This window comes from Myiozetetes cayanensis, unplaced genomic scaffold (genome assembly GCF_022539395.1).
Source record: "Myiozetetes cayanensis isolate MyiCay16 unplaced genomic scaffold, myiCay2020 scf12, whole genome shotgun sequence".
In the NCBI taxonomy this organism is placed as follows: Eukaryota; Metazoa; Chordata; class Aves; order Passeriformes; family Tyrannidae; genus Myiozetetes; species Myiozetetes cayanensis.
In genome coordinates this window covers 28,700,346-28,720,931 of record NW_026086826.1, presented here as the reverse complement: position 1 = coordinate 28,720,931, position 20,586 = coordinate 28,700,346, and the positions used below count along the sequence as shown (strand labels likewise).

General features: G+C 47.0%; 1 protein-coding gene across 1 annotated transcript in view; it reads right to left on the bottom strand.

Annotated features, from left to right (window-relative positions):
- Positions 1-2,971: 2,971 nt before the first annotated feature.
- The window catches only part of CUNH1orf21 (chromosome unknown C1orf21 homolog), a 106,220-nt gene continuing 88,605 nt past the window's right edge, over positions 2,972-20,586 (bottom strand). Inside the window, exons 4-6 of the mRNA XM_050306653.1 lie at positions 14,462-14,538; positions 10,604-10,664; positions 2,972-3,743 (exon numbers count right to left, since the gene is read on the bottom strand). Coding sequence (XP_050162610.1) covers positions 3,705-3,743; positions 10,604-10,664; positions 14,462-14,538 — 177 coding nt within the window. The 3' untranslated portion in view covers positions 2,972-3,704. The remainder of the gene's footprint in view (positions 3,744-10,603; positions 10,665-14,461; positions 14,539-20,586) is intronic.

The following is a 20,586-nucleotide window of genomic DNA, read 5'->3' as shown; positions in this document are numbered from 1 at the left end:
TGAATTCATTCCTGGGTAGGCACACACACCTACCCAGCTGGAGGCCTCTCCTGTTCTGAAGGTCTGACGTGTCAGCCAAGCCGATGTGGAGTTGAGTGACTGCTAATTCCAAAGTGGAAGTGGCAGGAAATTATTGTTTTATGGACCTGATAAAGCCAAAACAGCCGACAACCATCTGTCTTCAGCCTGATTTTCACACGAGGACGGCGACGGGTCCGGAGTTCCGACACATCTCCCAGTGCTTCACCGGCCCCTTGGCTCTTGTCCCATCATTCAGGCTTTAAAATGCTGTCATCAACCTGGATGCTCTTGCAGCAACAAAAAGGCACGCTGCAAAAAGAAGAGAACACCCCATGGAATGCCACAGGGACCCCTGGCTCCTCTCTGTTCCAGGCGTGGGCAGCACCGAGCACAGCTCCAGCCTCAGGATGCACGCGGGGACGGTGGGATGAGGCAGCTCCTGGGGGTGAGGACTTCGCCTGCCTGAAAAAATTGCTGCTCCTGCTGTGCACAAAGGGATGGGAAGGAGCACTGAGCCAACCCAGGGTCTGTGGCAGGGGAGGAGACAGAGCTGGGGCTTCTGGCAGCGAGACTTAATTCAAAAAACCCCAAACTTCTGACTGAAAGCAAAGGAAGAAACGAATGTTAATGGGGGGTGGAAGGGTTTGGGAGGGGGCACAGGTGAAGGGGAACTCACAATAATTCAGTAAAATAAAGGCATCATCGTTTTAGGATGAAGATCACAGATAAAACACGGCACAGGGCTGGATCTGGGGATGGTCAGCAGCCTCTTGGGCAACTCCAGCACTGCTCCAAGGGCTCTGGACAAGGCAAAAAAAGCACAGCAAGGGAAGAAGGTTGATTGCAAAACCCCTTCACCCCAATCTCCTCTGAGATCCCAGGATCTGGCTTGGAGCTCATTAGACAGTGAGTCAGCCTCCTGAAGAGAAGTTTGGGCCCTAAATCACTTGAGACTTCTTTTAAAGGAAACCTTGAAATCCCATTTGAACTAAGCACACTGTATCAGAGATAAGCAATTTTCCTTCCCTTCCCACCCCTCCTCCTTCCCACCCTGCTGAACAGATTGGAGCAGACTGCAGCAATGTGGAGGGAGGGCTGCAAGGAGAGGTGCATTTTAAGCCCCCAGTAATCTACTTATATTATTAGGGATCCTCAGCAACTGTATATATTTAGACCTGTAACAAAATTTGCTAGGATTTTTGCAGAGGTGGAAGAATTAAAGCAGGTTCAAAAGTGACATTCATTTGAGCAATATCATAGGGCTCCCTGGAGGATTTGATCTCTGTTTCTCCATATCCAAAACTGCTCAAGAGCAAGAGTCCTGCCTGACCAAGAGCTCCAGTTGGCTGAAAACCATCAAGAAGCTCCTGGGACCTGCCTGGTACAGGGTGATGGCAGCAAGACACGTCATGGCCGAGGATTTGCTGAGTTGGTATGAACAGGCAGCACCTGCTCTCCCTCCCCAAACCCTCAGTTCTGTTCGTGTCTCACAGAATCACAGAATATCCTGAGCTGGAAGGGACCCACAAGGATCATCCAGGCACAGATACTGTCACCTAAAGGTCCATCAGTGAGGTTTGTAATTCACAGGGAGACTAAAGCACTTGCTGCTGCTCAGAATAAGAGCACAGCTAAGGTGGGAGTTGTCTGTCCTCCCTCATAAAGCTTCCACCACAGCCCAGGCCCTCGGTGCCATCATCACTGGGATGGAAAACACGAAATAAAAGAATTATTGAAACTAAGACCCCCCAGGGTTTGTGAGGGGAAATTTATATATGAGATGTTCAGCATCTGGACAACGAAATATGTTTCAGAAGAACAGACACAACCCCACCACTCCTGCACCACTTCCAAAAGCTTTATGAAGCACTTTGGAGAGAAGGGTTTGCAGGATCAAGCCCCAGGACTCTTTATTAATTGAAGTCTTTTAAATAATTGAAATGCGTGGTCCCTTGACTCCCCCTCAGCGTGGCTACCTGCTGGAGAGCTGGCATAAATTATGGAGGAAAAAAAATCACATCCAAGAGGATGGAGTTAATCACCTTGAGGAATTCATCACGGATCAGACAGCTCCGTGGCACTGAGAGATGCCAGCAGCTCCAACCAGGAGGATGGGATGGGATGGGATGGGATGGGATGGAATGGAATGGAATGGAATGGAATGGGATGGAATGGAATGGAATGGAATGGAATGGAATGGAATGGAATGGAATGGAATGGAATGGAATGGAAGGGGAGGAAAGGGAAGGAAATCCCCTGTCGTGGACTGTCCAACCCCGCTCAGAGCAAACACCAGAGGAAACCTGGTTAGCCAAGAAATTCCCCCCAAAAAATCTAGAGATTCTCAGAAGACACAGGTGACCTTTGAGGGACTTAGAACCCTTTAAAGGAATCTGATTTTCCAGAAGGTTCAGAGAAAAATGGCAGGCAATAAACTTGGGGCTCAAAGGCCCCCTTGAGCCACATCATAAGAGATGCTGCTAAAGCAGTCCCATGTTGTATTCCACACCCATCACACACATCAGAGCAACAAAACCAACACAGCACAGAAACTTATGTCCTGACAAAATTTCTCCATGGGATGAGAGTGTAAATCTTGCCCTCATACAGTATTTGAAGCAGGAAGAAATACCAGCACAGGTAACAATCTCCTTTGAAACAATAAATACAAAAGCTGTATTTTTTTTTCCTTGATTTTTTTTTCTTTTTTTTTTAACTCATGACAGCATTTGTTAAAAATATTACATCTGCTTTTGAGAAGGTAATATCCTCTCCATTTAATATGGAAAAATAAACTCTACAGGACACACAACAGATCCCCCCCCCAGTTGGCACAGAGCTGCTTTAAGAGATTAGATCCATGGGACTCATCGAGGCGGAGGGCTGGGTTTGTCTTCCTCGTCCCCAGACTCTGAAAACATCGCGTTGTAGGAATGGTAAAAGACAAGAATACATAAAAACAGTAAAATGTTTATTTTCTTAGAAAAAAAGAGATTCAAAATGATTGTGATCACACTCCCATTCGTGCTCAGCAAAGCCAATACTGCAAGCTTAGTCCTCGATTAAGATACCTATTAAATGAAACTCTTTCTCCTCTTAGAATACAAATTCCTGCTCCTGCATCACTTCCAGTATTTCAGTGATAACATGCTTTTAAATGGATAATAATTTCCTCAGCTTCTTCTCAGCAGAGAAAACAAGGCCTGCCATGGCAAAAACATCCCATCTCCAAAGCTTGGAATCACCAGCATTAACGAGCCCTCCGGCCTGGGCGCGGACTGACAGGCAGCTTAAGGGTGTTTCTTAGATGCTTGAATGTTCACTTATGGAAGCTTGGTGTAACACTACCTCATCTGATAGAAAACAGGCCAGAGGCCTCAGTAAAATCAACAACGTCTTTTGGATTAACTTTTTAAGGATTTGCTGCGTATCTGGACACAGGAAAAAAGTGAGAAGTTGCAACGAGTTTTAACTAGCAGCAACAAAAACAGTTCCTTACGAGTTCTTAGCAATATTCCTCATCTGTTCATTAGGAAACACTGTAACTGAATGGAGCATATAATGTGGAAATTATCTTCTTCTGTTATGTAGTGCTGTTCGCTCTAGAAGACTTCCAGAAGGTCTCGACTGGGTTGTAATCTATTTACACAGTAGTACTCCCGGGGCGAGCGGCAGAGTTGGCACTATGTGACATCCTCCTCTTCTGAACAATAATCACGACCCTGCAAGGACAAAAAAAGAGCCAGACCGTTTGTACATGGCTGCAGTTTGACAGGAACGAGCTCGCCAGGAATGCAGATCAGTTCCCTGAACGTGGGGCGGGTTTTGGTTTTCAGGGTTGGGTGTTTTTGGTTCAGGGCTCGCACGACTCCTCCAGCCACGAAACCAGGCTAGGAGACCCTTCCCTTTCCCTCACTAACAACCTCCTAAGCGCCACTGAATTCCAGGGGGAGTCCCAACAAACTGATTTACAAACCTATTTCATGTAAAGATCCGCCTTGGCGGGCACAGCCCTGCACATTTGTCCGGAAAAGATAAATCTCTGAGGCAAAAGCAACCAAGCACATAATCCCATGGGCAACACCAGGCAGCTGCTGTGAACAAGGACACCCCCTGTGATAACCCCAGCAAGAGTTTAACATAAGAGCAGAAGATACCATTTGTATTGAAATTATGCTCGCACAGCGGGGGATACGGGCTAAGCTTCACAAAACATGGATTTCTTATCAGAGCAGTCATGTTAAGCCTTCCATCCCACCCCAGCCACAAGACTGGCAGCAGCATCTCTCTAGGTATTCCCCTGGGATGGTCTGGAGAAGGAATGCCCCCTCCCTCACCACCTGTTTTGCTCAAAGCAGCAAGAAGAAAGGACCTGACAGGACCCACCGTCCTTGTTTCCCCATGCAGACCCGGCTTTTTGACGCAAACCCCCTGAGATACCCCGTGTCAAACAAGTCCCTCAAATGCAGGGCCCCAAATCTTAACCTCTTTACTATTTCCCACTGTTCCCATATGCTGGATGCATCACCCAAGAGCTTGCATGGACAATCCCAGCAGTCGAGCAAAGCACTGCCATGGAAGAAGAAGAAGTAGAAGAAGAAGAGGAGAAAAATGAGTGTCCAACCTCCAACAGAGCATAAAAACTCAACACCACCCTGTAAGCAGAAGACACCAACGCAGCAGTGCTAAAACAGGGGTACCCAGCTGCCCCACAGATCAAAACCAGTCACTGTCCTGTCAGGAAAGGGAAGGGAGGAGAGATAAAAGTGGGGAGGAAAAAAAGAGAGCTGTTTCTTGACGCAGAGATCAGTTTATTTGGGACACACAGCAGGGGTGCACGTCAGGAACAAAGGCTCCAAAATGCCTCTGCAGTTACAATCCCAGTGCCAGTGGTGGGACTGCAGAGCTGGCTTTGCTGGAGAGGCCTCACCCAGCTCCAGCAGCTCCCCAGGGCCCAGCACTGTTAGCAAAAGGGTTTTCTCAGTAAGTTAAAATAAACCCCAAGAGACTAATAGGCCCGAAATTCCAACTCAGCAATCACTGACCCAGAAAGAAAGGGAAAAAAATACATTTTTTTAAACTAAAAGCTACGACTCAAAAAAGAAGGGACGCTGAAACACTTGGCAGTGAAGCCCAAAGCCACCAGTTTTCTCCTGTCCATCTGGACCAAACCAGGAGACCAAGCTGGTGGTGATGAAAGCTTTGTCCAACATGCTCCAGTGGTATCTAAGTTCAGACTGAAGGAATGATGGGGTTTTTTTTTTCGAGGAGTAGACATGTGCCAGGAAGGAAAGGAACCAGAGGAGGTAACAACTTCCCTCAAACAGCATCACTGTGCCTGGAAAAGGAGTCTGCAGGAGAAGAGAAGGCTCCAGTGTGACCTTACTGTGGCCTTTCAGTACCTCAAGGGGCTACAAGAAAGATGGAGAGAGGTGTTTACAAGGGCATGGAGGGACATGGGACAAGGGGGAACGGCTTTAAACTGACAGAGGACAGGTGTGGATTGGGTATTAGGAAGAAATTCCTCGCTGTGAGGGTGGGCAGGCCCTGGCACAGGTTGCCCAGAGGAGCTGTGGCTGCCCCTGGATCTCTGGAAGTGTCCAAGGCCAGGCTGGACAGGGCTTGGAGCAACCTGGGCTGGTGGAAGGTGTGGAATGCGATGATCTTTAAGGTCCCTTTCCAACCCGAACCATTCTAGGAGCCTATGATTCCACAACTGCCAGTCAAATCCTGCCCAGGGGAGCAGGCTCCTGCACCCAGAGGAGCCAGTGCAACAGAGCAGGTGGCTACTTAAACAGGAATGGATGGGCCATCCCTCAATAGCCCTTAACAGCACAGGCTATTAAATGAGCTGTAATGATTGAGAGTGAACTGTGCTAAGAAAGATGAAAATGGTAACACATGCCTCCAAGTTCAGCTAACTCCTGAGGAATCCCATCTCCCTCCCCCTGCAGTTTCAAAAAATCCAACTTTTAGCCGTTGTAGATGTCCCCAGAAACACCCTGAACGCCTCCCTTCCTGCACCCAAACCAGAAGGGCTCACGCCCCCTGCTCTCTCTAGAAATCGCATCACGGCTGATACGGTCCTTTCAGTGAGCAACAAGAGGAAAAATGGGAGGAGAAGGGGCTTTTCCCCGCCGTGTGGGTGACAGGGCAGCCAGCATCCCGGCGGGCTGAATGGCCCGTTGTGCGGCCGGGGCAGAGGAGGCAGCGCCGGGGATGCTTCCGCAGCTTGGCACCAGCATCCCTCCCACCCACGGCCCCGGGAGAGGGAGGGACGGAGAGGGGAACGAGCTGCACCAAGCAGCCCTTTCTTCTGCCCGGGCTGGAAGAGCCGGGGGGACACAGTGGCCCCTTTCACGGAGGAGGCGGCGCTGGGGATGGCGAGCCCCCCTCTTCATCAGCCTGGTTTTGTTTCACAGCCCCGCGCAGAAAGGAGGGTGGGGAGAGAACGGCACTAAATCATTGTGCACGCCGCACTGATTTCTGTCCGTTTCTCATTTTGTTAGGGGGAAAATCAAAAAAAAAAAATCAATGGAGTCATTAAGAGCAATCCACTTTGCTAATGAGTTTCAGCCTAATCACTCTGCCCCTCGCACAGGTTTCGTTAGCAACCCCCGCTCCTCTTCGAACCCCACACAAGGAGCTGCATTGTGTGCCCTCCCCGCGCCCCATGCCCGGCTTTCCTAACGAGGGGATGCAGCCACTCTGATGCCGGAGCCTCTCCCATGGCCTGCGGGCTTCTCTGGGAAACCTGTGCCAGGGCCTGCCCACCCTCCCAGGGAAGGATTTCCTCCTAATACCCAATCCAAACCTGCCCTCTGGCAGTTTGAAGCCATTCCCCCTTGTCCTGTTACTCCAGGCCCTTGTCCCAGGTCCCTCTCCAGCTCTCCTGGAGCCTCCTAGGTATGAAAGGCCACAACAAGGTCTCCCGAGCCTTCTCCAGGCTGAACAATCCCAACTCTCTCAGCCTTTCCTCACAGCAGAGCTGCTCCATCTCTCTTCTCATTTCGGTGCCTCTTTTGGACTCTCTCCAACAGATCCATATCCTTCCTGTGCTGGGATTTCTTCCTGGTGCTTGTCATGGGACTCGCATGGGGTCCTGTGGAATCAGGGTCCGAATAAATTTGAGATGTAGAAGGAAAAATCACCCTGAAGACTGGAGAAACTTCAGGAGAAAGGTGCTAGTTCTTCACTGTGTGCTTCACAGTGACTCATTTTGAATGCAAATGCAACACTGCACTAAATTAGTCCTTGCACTATTGGATTAGAGAGAACCCAGATAATTAATTTATTTGCCTGAATACCAATACCAGTGGCCTCATACCAGGACATGTTCCTATCTTCCTAATCAGAGATGGAGTTTCAAAACCAGATTTTTCCCCCCGTGAGAGTGCAGTGACTGCCCCAGCCCTGGCTGCAGCCAGTGGAGCCCCTTTTCTCCTCTGCTGGGCACAGCAGGTCTCAGATTTACCCAGCAGCTGCCAGGTTTGCTTCAGGAGGAACCTTCAGTCACTCTCTGCTTCCTTCTCAGGTTTCCAAAGCTGTATTTCTGTGTACTTCTGCCCTCATCTCTCAGGTCAAGCAAATCAGTTGTACTCCTGACCCACATCTTTCTAATTTACTCTGGGGGAACACTCTCCTCAAGTTTAATTGCTGCTATTACCTGCTGCCCATCCTCCACTGGAATATATTTCTGTGATTTCAGGCAGGCCTAATTTTCAGTAATGATGATCACACTGACACCAGGTGAGCTGCCTCCTTTCCACTGCCTGTTTCTGCTCCGTTTTCCTCCTGAACTCTGGGTGCACACGCGTCTTTTTGTGTCTTTTTGTGTCTTTTTGTGCCTTTTTGTCTCCAAAAGCCAAGCCTGTGACAAACAGCATTTGGACAACGCTCTCAGACACAGGGAGGGATCCTTGGGGTTGTCCTGTGCAGGGCCAGCAGTTGGACTTGATGGTCCTTGTGGGACTCTTCCAGACCAGGATGTTCTCTGATATCACCTCTAACTACTGTTTCCTGTGCTTAACTCTACCCAGCTATTCCCAGTCTCCCACAGAACTTTGTATCTCTGGCTTCCCGTCAGGTTTTTCAGTATTTTTAGCTCCAGTTCTGGTGCCTCTGAAGCGACTGGGTTGACTCCAGCAGAGCCAACATCTAACCCCATGTGCAAGGCTGACTTCCACATTCTCAGCCAGCGCCACCTCGGCCTTCATTCCAGCATTTCCTTCCTTCCCAACAAACCCTCCGTGAATTGAATTACCACCATCACACGCCGTTCAGCTCCAGCTCTCCAGGCAGGGACACGCACGCAGAGGCAGGAACAGATGTCTCCCTCTGAATGCCTCACAGTGTTTTTTGGCACTGAATTTTGGTAGGCAGGAGCTCCAAAGCAATGGGGTTGACGTTCTGGTTGTTACCTTTGGGTGGCATTTGCAGGAGAGGGCTGAGCTCCGTAGGGGCAGCCAGAGAGAGATCCCGCAGGCTGTCTCATGGCAGCTTTTCTTCTTTTGATCTGCAGGCTTCATAAATACTTCAGCTGGTGAAATGCCAGCCTGTGTTCTTTCCATTTCACACTCTGACTGCAGAAGTTTTTATTTCAGCTGACCTTCCCGCCCGTTTAATCGCTGCGAGGAGCCCGAAACACCCGTTTCGCTTCCCCGCCTAATGCGTAGCTCACACGTAAGAGTTGTTGTTACTCACTCGCATGAAGTGACCCAACACCCCCCCTGGGATCCCAACACAACGCTGAGGGATGTTTTTGCTCCTGACTGACTGCAGAGTTCCTGCAGGCACAGCCCACGGGAGCCGGTGACAGACTCCGTGTCTCCATTACACATCCAAGGCTGCTCGCGGCCACGGTTACCACGGGAACGTCGCGACTTGTTTTGGGACCTCATCAACCTCACCAACAGGCAACACCCCCCCACTTCTGCAAACTATTTCAGCTGCAACTGGTGAGCTGCTCACTGATAGAACCCGTTCAATTGTTTGACAGTGTCCTCAGAACGCTATTTAGGGATCAAACCGAACCCCTCACGTTTTCCAACCTTTCCGGCATTTGTGGTAATACCTAGGAAAAAATGCGTTGTGGGCAAAGATTTAATTAAAAGACCCAAACCCTCCCTTAGGAAGACTATTTCCTCAGGCACAGGAGGTCCCCAGAGAACACAAATCCCACGTTCAGCTGCACATTAACTCCTGCCAGTCAGTCCCATCAGCTGTCAGCAGCCTGAAAAGCAGGAGAGCCCTCTCCCTCTTTCTGACAGATGAACTGTGTATTCCCTCTAAGCAAACTCCTGATCTAGAAGATAAATTAGCACAGGTGCCCTGGAGATCACCTGTAACACATCTGAGGGCATGATCCAACCAGCCAGAGACGTGGGCAGCTGCACTCAGTGTGGCATGAATGGCATTGGTGCCCTGAAACAAAAACCTAACCAGGACTCATAATCAAATACAGCCTCAGCTGCTCTGGGCTGCAGACAACACAGACCTCTGGAAAATCCATTTCACTGCAGACTGTGCATTTGACATTATGGAAGGGGATGAGTGTCCAGGAAAGGCATCTGAATATTCATAGGGTGAGAGCACTTATTCAAAGGAGATGTAGCTATATTATGGACACGTAGAAATTCTACTTTTAAATGCACTTTGGTTACATAAAACCTTACCCCTGCGAAATACTGGTACAGAAATATTCTTCTCAGGAATCTACAAACTTCTCCTCACTTATACTCTTTCCCTTTATCTCATTTTTTGCTTTCCCAATTTATATTCTTTTTAGAGTAGAGTCACAAATTCGTTGCTTGGGACAAATAAGACTGAGATCTAGACTGGATCCACATAGCCCATTTAATCCCTCAAGTTTCCCATCTGCACTGTGGTACAATTATTCCCAGGATCACTGGGGATCATTTAGGTTGGAAAAGCCGTCTGAGATCAAGTCTGACTGTTCTCCCAGCGCTGCCAAGGCCACCTGTGTCCCCAAGCTTTGAAATCCACCCAGGGAAGGATTCTCATTTAAATGACTTGTGAAACACGTGAAAGCTGCTCTCAAGACAATGAGATATGCAAGGAACTATTCACCCTCTTCTTCAAAACATCTCCAGCATCATCATTTCAGTCCACAGAGCCCTGAGGCAGAGCTACAGCCACACAGCCCCTGGAGCCCGGAGCTATTTTGAAGACGTTCAGCAAGAAATCACCCAGGTATCCCAGATATTTTACCAGCATCAAGGCTCCAGTTGTCTCCCACAGAGATTCAATGAAAGATCAGAACAGTAATGACATAAAATCTCACTTTGCTCTTCTCCTTTATGCCCTCCATCCTAGACTGGTGATGTTCCCACAAGACAAAGGATTCTCTCTGGTACCTCCTGCCACCTCTTTTACTTTTCTGGTCTTCTTTGTACTTGAACCATCTAACCAAGGAGCAGTGAAGGGGATCTTGGGCCAGATCCCCCCCAAATCATGGAGAATGTGGAGCACTGCAGCGGGCAGGTCCAGGTGTCCTCCCCATGGAGCAGGGAAACCTGCATGTCCTCCCCTGAGAACATCCATTTACATCACCGTGCCTTACCTTTTCAATTTTTTCATCGAGCATTCTGAAGAATTCTTGTTGGCTTTCAGAGATGTGCATGCTGGAAGGCAAAAGGAACAGTATCAGCACAAGAGAAATTTTTCCACTGCAGAACACTGATGCTGCAGCCCAGGGTTTGCTGAGGGACCCAGCTGTCAGCTTTTCACCATTGTGAAAAATAAATCACTTTACACTTTCATCTACAGTCTCAATTTTTTTAATCTTTTTTTTTTTTTCTTTCCTCTTTCCTATTTTTGGTTTGCCCACAAAAAAAAAAACCAAAAAACCCCTCACTGCATTTAGCTCTGTACACGTGTGCTACGCTTGGGATGGTAACTGGGACACGTGTGCATCCATGGAGGAGAATGAATGGAGGAGGCCATTCCCTTTTCCAGGCAGGCTGCCCGGGCCAGTGGCAGCCCCCTCTGTGTCCAGACAAGTTTTCCAAGGCTGCCAATTCCACCACCACCAAGTGAGACACCGCTGAGGTTAAAGCCATGCACGGGAGGATCTGCACAATCCTGCTGCAGGTGGGCCCTGACACGTTCTACGAGCCCAGGCTGGTCCTTCCCTCCCAGAGGGGTGGTCCTCACTGCCCCCTGAGCAGACCTAACAGGTTATTCATGGCATCATTTAGGTTGGAAAAGCCCTCTGAGATCATCAAGCCTGACCATTCCTCCCACTGCCAAGGCCACCCCTTACCCCTGTCCCCAAGTGCCTCATCTACACACCCTGTAAATCCCCCCAGGGATGGGGACTCTGGACCCACAGCAGGGAGCAGCACCTGGGCCCACAGGGGGGCTGGGGAAACGTGCCAGGGACTCAGTGTGCACAAAAAAAAAGCTGCAGAAAGAAAGGAAGGATGGGGACTGGTGCCAGTGTTGACAGCGATGCCAAACGGTCAGAGGGACACACAGCTCTGGGAGATTTTCTCCAGCACAAAAAGCTGGCTTGGTTTGCTTGCATTCCCACCCTCTTCCTCGGAATGATCCTTTCAGCTGTCATGAGTTAATGGTCTCCCTAAGTGCCCAACAACAGGCTGCACTTCCCCACAAAGCTCAGCATTCACACCGCCCTCGCTATCAGGATGAACATATACAATGATTTGCTTATGTTGGACATAAATGAGGGCTCAGTTCTGAAGGGAAGGTTTCAGAAATGGCATTAAAACCTAAAGCTGGTGATTCAGGAGCAGGAACAATTCACCTTTCAGGGGCTGTGGGAGTTTTTTTGTCCCCAGCTGTCTGCCCAGTCCCTCAGGTTCCCCCACCTCCACCTCAGATGGGGAAAAGATGCTTGTTTGGGACAGCTGACCCAGTCACCTGCATGTTCAGGTGTCCTGGAGAGGGTTTTAGGGCAGTGCAGCCCTTTCTTGGTAGGTAAGTGCTTGAAAAACAGTTTTGCCTTCGCAGCACTGCTTCTAATAAAATGACATTGGAGTGACTCACCCCAGCCATAAATTGTTGAGAAAACTAAAAGAAAGCAGGAAAAAAAAAAAAAAAAAAAAAAAGAGCATTGCCATATCCATGAGAATTCCCACAGGAGGTTCTACAGACCTGACAGTCCAGGATCTTCACACAAGTTTGTCTGGGCAGGAAAACTGCCCTACTATTCGGAGATGAAAGACACCCCAATGCTGACAACTGGGGAGCTGTGTACAGTTGTAAAATCCACTGCAGGGCAGGGAACTGACAGATTTAGTGAACACTGGAAGAGTCAGAAAACCACCAAATCGAAGCTGAGTTCTTGGAGAACAGAACAGAACAGGAAAAAAAAAAAAAGATTTCCCCAAAATCGAAATGTGGATTTAATTTTCCTTGTAAGAAGCACATCAGAAGGCATGAGAACACACCTTTAAATGTTTCATGGCAGGCTGATGAAACACGTTCTGCCAAAAGCCGGGATATTTATCCCCAGTATCAGCACTGTCTGAGTGATGAATGGATTCAGAGAAGCTCTGCCAAGAAGGAGTGAGTAAAATCTTCCCTGGGAACTTAATCAGCAGAATTTTGGAACACCTGCATCCATCCCCAGAATAAGTCATGGACTTGTTAGAGAAAGTCCAGAACATGCCATGGAAACAGTCAGAGGGCTGGAGCAGCTCTGCTATGGACACAGGGTGGGACAGCTGGGGGTGCTCAGTGTGGACAGGAGAAGGCTCTGGAGTGACCTTATTGCAGCCTTTCAAAATACCAATATTTAACATGGAGAGGGACCTTTCAGCAAGCCTGTAGTGACAGAACAAGGAGCAACAGTTTTAAAGAGACAAGAGGGCAGGGTTAGATGGGATGTGGGGAAGGAATTGTTCCCTGTGAGGGTGGGGAGGCCCTGGCACAGGTTGCCCACAGGAGCTGTGGCTGCCCCATCCCTGGAAGTGATTTATCTCCTCATTTCTGCTCGTACAGCTGAGCAGCCCTTTCCCCCCCAGTGCTACCCCTCCCAGCAGCCAGAATTGTCATGGTTTTTAGAAGACAAACCTTTAAAAAAATAACTGTGCATGATAACAGCTATTTGCTGACTTGGCATTTAGCAACTCAAACACATGTAGCCACTTTTTATAGACAGAAATGCAATGGTAAGTTGGGCAAACAGTGGAGCTTCCACCCAACAACCTGCTGTGACATCCTTCACCTCTCTCAGAAGTTCACTTGTTTTGGCAGGACTGGCACGGAAATATTTACCTCTGCCAATGCAATTTTAAAAAAACAGGCTTTTTGGCTATTCAATGTCAGTTCTGATTTCTGCAGGGACCTTTAAAACGATGGGTTTGATGAAAGAATGGAAACCCTGACCCCACACTGTTCCCTCTGCCTTGGATGTACCAAAAGATGACCCTTTTCTACCCCAGAGTAATTAGCCTTGTGACAGAACATCTTAAATACATCTCTGACCCTGCTGGGAAGGGCAGAGCCACAATAATGAAGCACAGCTTTGCTAAAGAGTGATTTTACCTCCACCTTCCTCCTGTGAATTTCTTTGCAATTACAACCAAAGCACTTATTTTTTTCCCTTTGAAAGGAGGCTGAATTACACTGTCAGTTGATTAGGAAATTACTAAAGTTTCCAGTCTTGAAACCAAGTTCAAAGCAGTTGATATTCAGCAAGTTAAAGTTAATAAGTGCCCCGAGGGCAGGGCATAAAGAACAGCATTTCCATAGTGTTCAAAATCCAACAGCAAAGCCTCCTCACTTGTTCGTTATGAACCTGATACACAGCTCCATGTAATCTGTTATTTTCAAGCCAATTAGTGATTAAAACGTAATGATGATTTAGGTAAGAAATGAGTTACTAATATCAAGCACCAGCTCTGTCACAAGAGTCAAATATTTCATGTCATATGTAAGGCTGACTGACCTCAGCCAGGGTAGGGGCACAGAACTGCCAGCCAAGGGTGGAAAAACTCTCAGCTACAAAACAACCCCCACTTTAACATGACCATTGTAAATGGAAGGAGTTTACCAATCCCAATCCCAGGCAGTACAGCTGCTAAAGAAAACCAGGAGCAAAAACCTTCCCAGGAACTTAACCAATAGTACTTATGAACACGAGTAGAGAAGTAATTTTAGTTATGTGTAAGTTGTATAGAAAGCTGAGAAACAACACAGGATGGGTCTCCTGCCAGCCATAACAACGTGCATCTCAGCTGTTTTTAGGTCCTGCATCTTTGCTGATGCTGCCCAGTGTTCTGCAGGTCTTGGGACACAAGTGACCTTTTCTACTGCACTTAAACTGAGTGTGGTTTTAGGGCTGCTGGAGCCACCAGCTGGGCTGCACTAGGCAGCAACCCTGAATCTCAGGGACACTGCTTAACCCTGTGTTTATTTGTATTACGACTCAAACAACAAAAATGGAACTTACTTTGCTCTGGGTTGATGTACTAATCCTGGGATCTCTTTATTAGATTTAAGTCTTACGTTTGAACTGGCACTTTTTTCCTGAAACACACACAAAAAAACACACAAGAGAGATACCATCAGTATTCATTTAAGCACACACAGAGGCTGACAGGCACTTGTCATCACACTGCGCTGGGTTCAGGCCCAGCCCGCAGAACCCGACAAGAAAAGCTCGGCGAAAATGAAATTACAAGGCAACACAACTGATGCAGGGATCCCACGTGGGCAATTCTTAAATGCCACGAGCTTGGTGGGGTGGGGGAATTGCCTCTGGGTCACCCAGCAAAATCCACAGAAAATGATCGATGTGCATCTCCGGCCTGGCCCCTCACAGAGTTGCATCGATAAAAACATCAGCTGGCACCTCTGACCCCCAGAGTCACCCAGGCTTGCTCAGAACGGAGCTGAGAAACAGAAACATCGTGGAAAACCCTGTGTGGGAGGAAGCACATGTTAAACGTGGCAGGGAGAAGAGCAGCAAGGGCAGACTTGACCTGCTCAGCCGGAAAACTGGGCACAAGGAAGGAAACCAGCTCTGGAGAGCCCATGGTAAGAAGGATGTGGACAAGAACACCACCATGTCCCCACCATGCAGAGGAACAGAACCACTAAAAAACATCTTAAGAAAGGCATGGGGAGGGAAAAGAGATGAGAGACAGAGCACTTCAAGGTAACACCTTGTCATCATGTCACGAGCTTCTGCGAACCAAAACTCAGCGCACACACACGTATCTGTGATCTCCAAAATCCTTGGAAAGGATACAGCCCCTTCAGATCTTCCCAGTGCTGTGTGTTAGGGAAAGCTGCTGGTGCAGATGGGAGAGGTCTGAGTCAAATCTTGCAGCTCACCCGCTCCGCAAATCCCTCCGAGTTTCTTCGCCGTGACAATTTAAGAAACATCAACCCAAAAATTAGTGGGGTTTTGGGGGTAATTTTGGTGGGTTTGTTAAGTCTTCGAGTGTCTGAATCACAAAAGGTGATTTTGGAGTGGGTTACTAAATCACTGAATAAAAAAACCCCAAAAAAACCCAAAACAAACAAAACAAAAAAACAAAGCAAACAAAAAAGAGGCTGTCTAGCAGTTAATATTTCAATGAATAATTCCACAAGGGACGTAAACATCAACTGCCTCAGCATCTTTAGCACTGTTTAATGCATATCTCCTAATCCTCCTAAGCAGAAAACAGTGCCTTGCATGGAAATAACAGTGAGAGGGAAACAAGCCCTTCTTCCAAGCTCTAAAACAGGAGTGTCTGTGTGTTTGCCACATCCCACCAGCCACTGCCTGCCTGTGATCCCGTGATGCCAAGTCAAATAAGAGCAACAGAAGATAAAATCACTCGTTTCAGAACATCTTCTAGCAGTGTGGGGTGGGGATGGCTGTGTACATGCTGTGTGTGATGAATGCACGAACCTCTCATGAGCTGAGGTCAAGGGAGGGAGGGGTGAAGACACCAACACCAGAAATCAGCTGTAGCCCAGCCTCCTGCACCAGGGGAGCTTTTACCATCAGATTCACTCCAGGGGAAGGGAGAAGGGGGAAAAGAAGTCTGATGCACAGCTCCTGTGTTGGGAGCTTTGATAAATCCCAGCAGGGCACATCCCCAGCTTTCCACACCTCTGCTCATGGTTTGGTGTCAGTGCAGCTCCACCAGGAGTTGGAATCAGCCCAAATCCCAGCCCAGAGAGACTTCTGCCACTTGGGAATGAATAGAAAGACGCAGGAAAAATATATGCTGCCTTCTCTCTGCGGGTCCCAGAGCAATATTCAGAATATTAACAGACTGACATAGGAAAAGGGAAATAAAACACCAGTTTACTTGGCTTCAAGATTCCCCAGTTTATTCTTTCCCTCCTATCGCTCCTGATAATTAACACACCTCAATCACCTATTACAGTTCTCCTGTTTAAGCAGAGATTATGTTACCTTCTCCATCTGTTGCTCAGCAGGAGCAAAGAGAAAAAGGGGAGTTAAGAGAAAAATAAACCCCGAGCAGGTCTCAAGCTGGCTCATTGCTTTGTTTCTGGCTATAATTTCTGGCAGTGATATATTTCACTGCACCCATCGAAATATTGGCTTTGATAAAAATAGATACTCAAAAATAATTCTTCCAAATGCAAACAAATAGACTATTTTTTCCTCGTCACTTTGAAAACAAACTGACTCATCAGAAATTAATGGTCTGGCTTCTAATATTCTGCTAACCAAAAAAAAAAACAAACCAAAACAAAAACACTTTAATGCAGTTCAATTGTTCTTTCAGGCTGACCTGACTCTGATGGAAGGGTCACATCTTGCAGTCCAACCTCATTTTCTCCCCTATTTAACAATAAATAAGTTACCATGCATCAACAGACCCACACCTGGTCTTAAAGCCCAAATCTGTTGCAAATGGAAAGGCATATGCAGAAGTTTGTTTTTAACCTAGCTCTGCTTACAAGGATTATTTAAAGTAAGTGCAGTAAATGCTGCCTCACACCACGGGCTTAAAAGGAAACCCTCCAGGATGCTGCACTAGGAGAGCAGCATTAGCAAAATAAAAGGGGAATAGTGGACATTTTACTCCCTGTTATTTTGCAATTCACCATTATCAAGGCAAAGCTGTCACCCAGTCGAGGTGATTCCATTTGATAGATTTGTTAATTATTGTTAATTCCTCCACAAAGGACGCACCATACCCAGAATCTCAGGGCACTAACAGATGGCAGCGACTCTGCTGCCAGATGCTATTAACACAGCAACAGCCACTACTGCCACTATAATTAAATATCTGTCAACATTCCCCGTGATGCTTCCCCTCTTACGAACCCCTTTCCACAGACACGGGGACTTCACTGGAAGGATTCTGCTTTTCTTCCCAGGATTGCCACAGATGGACTCAGGTGAGCTGCTGATGGTCCTTCCTCTCGACTGATTTTTAACACTCAGCTTATTAGAGAAGGGCTGGTTTTTAAGAGATGCTTCCATAAGAGCTGCCATATTTTTATGAAGAGACTGTATTTTATTTTAAGCATCTATAAATTCATTAAACTGGCCAAGGACTCAGTTAAAAAGATGACAGCAGCAATACCCCTATGTAATCTAATGGCTAACTTGATTAACTTAATCACATCCTGGTGTTTTAATTGTTTTCCCTCTAAATTTACAAGAATTAAACAAATGCACAAAGACATTAAGGGGCTTAGAGGTCTTTTCAAAACAATTTTACATTTCTAAGTCAGTAAAACTCAGTGTAACAGGGTTCTTAGTTTCAAGTTTCTGAACCAGGTCTAGTGCAGCCACGAGTGGGGTGGGAAATGAACCTCAGCAGGCTGGGAATGAGTCCCACCAACTGGTTACAATGGGATGGACTCTTCCCAAGTGTCTGAAAAGCTTTGCTTTAGTTTGGCTTTCTAAACTGCTAACTGCAGTGATTGTTGAGGTGTTGGCCCTTGCTGTCCTGTGTCTTTGGGGGGGTGTTGAGTCAGTACCTTTACTGGAGCTGCTGTTGGATGTCCCTAATTGACCTGAAAGGTCCTGGCTTTCCCCCTGCTTGTCCATGCAGGAGATGGAATTCCATTGCTGCAGCAGAGATGGCTCGTGGTGCTCCCAAAAGGAGTCTTTTGAGGCATGTCTCAAGACCAGACAAAATCCTCCAGCAGTGAGCTTGGCAGAAAAGGCCCTGTGAAGCAAAGCAGCATGAAAACCCAGAGCTGCTTGTGGATGGCAGGTGGAGCCCTCCCAGGTAAAGGTGTCTGATCCCCACAATCCTCTTTGTGTCCTCTGCCAGCAGCTGCCCTTGGTCATTCTTGTGGTTTGCAGGTTGTAAAAAAGAGCCTTGGGATTTGCTTCTGGGAACAGGGATCTGTTTCCTGATGGGAGTCCTTGAAATAGAAGGGAGTCTGTGGGAAATGAGGAGGCTTCAGGAATGCAGGGGCTGGAGAGTCCACAGTGAGGATGGTTTGAGTGTCCTGATGTCCCTGACCCAATGCTGTGCTGTCACCAAGTCCTCTCATTCTGATTTAAATTGTCTTTAAATGTGCTGGAAGTCCAAATTGATGTAGAAAATGCTTGTGGAAAGCTTGGTGTTCCCAAGGGAATGCTTTAGGGATGTGCAGCTTCTGAACTGCAGAAATAATTTGCATTCCCCTAGAAACCTGCTGGGCTGTGGTGGGGATTTTTCCCTTTTTTAACTTTTTTTTTCCCTTTTTTTTTCCTTTTTTTTCCCTATTTTTCCCTCCTTTTTTCCCTCCTTTTTCCCCTTTTTCCCTTTTTTTAACCTTTTTTTTTCCTTTTTTCCCTTTTTTCCTTTTTTTTTCCCTTCCCTCCCTTTTTTCTTTTTTTTTTGAAATCCCATTCCGTACTCTGTCCGAAATCCAGTCCGGGTTTTCCCCATTCCGCACTCCGGGAAAAATCCAGTCCGGGTTTTCCCCCATTCCGTACTCCGGGAAAAGTTTTTTCTGGTTTTTGTTTAATTTGCAAAAGGCTGAAGTATCCGATTTGTAACCTGCAATCACCAATGTTGAAGGTGGCACCTTCCTCCAGATCGGTATCACTTTAAAAATTAAATTGTCTCTGTAAATTTGCTACTAAAATATATTTGAAGTGAACAGAAACAACAAAGGTCTCTCCAGAGAGTGATCACGTTTTTCCTCAATACTGGTAGTTTACAGCTACTCAAATATTAATAAAATAATATTCCTGATTTATATCAAGATGACATTTTGCTCCACAGGAGCCCACAGCACCTTCAAACTGCTTTCTGGAGCCAGGTTAAAATAATTTATGGGGGAAAAATGAAGCATTTGTTTTCTTTTTATACCATAAACTGCTCTTTAAAATAATTGCATTTGAAGAGGAGGAAACCTAATGCATCAGCTAGAAAGAGAATGAAAGATGAGATGTGAGATTTGAATATGCCAGCCCAGGCACTTTTTACCTCGCTCAGTCGTGAGGACAAGCCCCAGGTAATAATATTTCATACGGACTGTCCTGATGCATCAGGATGAACAAGGGAGAAATACTGACCTGTAAGAAGATTTTACTCAAGTTTTCCTTGCTTTATTCACATGTAAGTATTTATTTTTTGTGAACTTCCTTGGCAGGAAGAGAGCCTCTCTTTTTTTCTCTATATCTACCTGGAAGCAAAACCACCTGAAAATGTTATTTAGGGTAACTTTATAACCAAGGGGCAAATCAAGCATTGAAAAATCTCAGGTGCTGGTCAAAAGTGATTACTCCTGGATGCAGTTTCATCATTATCCCTGCCCTAATAATGTGTACATGCACCTAATTCCAGGAGGGGTCCTAGGCACACTCGGTGATGAGGCAGAGCCACAGGTTCATACAATATCCTGACTTGGAAGGGACCCATGAGGAAAACTGGATTCAGCTCCTGGCTCTGCACAGGACAGCCCAAGAATAGGTTTGTTGAGTTTTACCCCCAGGCAGTAGTGGGAGAGACCAGAGCCATTCAGGCATGCTCAGGGAAGGCAGCAGCAGACACAGTGCCTGGCATTTATTCTGGAGAAAAATCTGATTTTTCAAACCCAGCCAACACCACGCAGTGAGCCTGCACTGACACAGGGAGTGTAACCCAGGATTGGCAGAGAAAAACCCTGTGCTTTCACCAGAGACCCAAAACGTGTTCCAGACCTCCTCCTGAAACAAGCTCCTCTAATGGAGCTCCTCCTTCCCAGGGTAATTACTGGGAAATTCTGCTGTAGCAACTCCAGCTCCTGAAATGCAATATGGAAGAGCAGGATCCGGAAAGCACACAAAACACCCCCGAAATTCACTCAAAATGGGATAAAAACAGGTAAAAAAGGAGAAAGGTGTAAACCCTGAGCAGCTCTCTACAGCCCAACAGAAAGGCACCTGTTGCTGCAGTCTGAGAAATTAGAGAATGCTGCTTTTAGTGGTTATAATAATAATAACAATAATAATAAATAAATAAATAAATATTTACATACATACATACAACTTACATGGAGATCCTTCTCCAGACTTGTATCACCCACTAAAAGAAGCCAACACAGAAATTCAGGGCAAGTGTGAGCGGAAGAACAAAATGAGTATTGGATTACAGGGCAACTGGGTGGATTTGG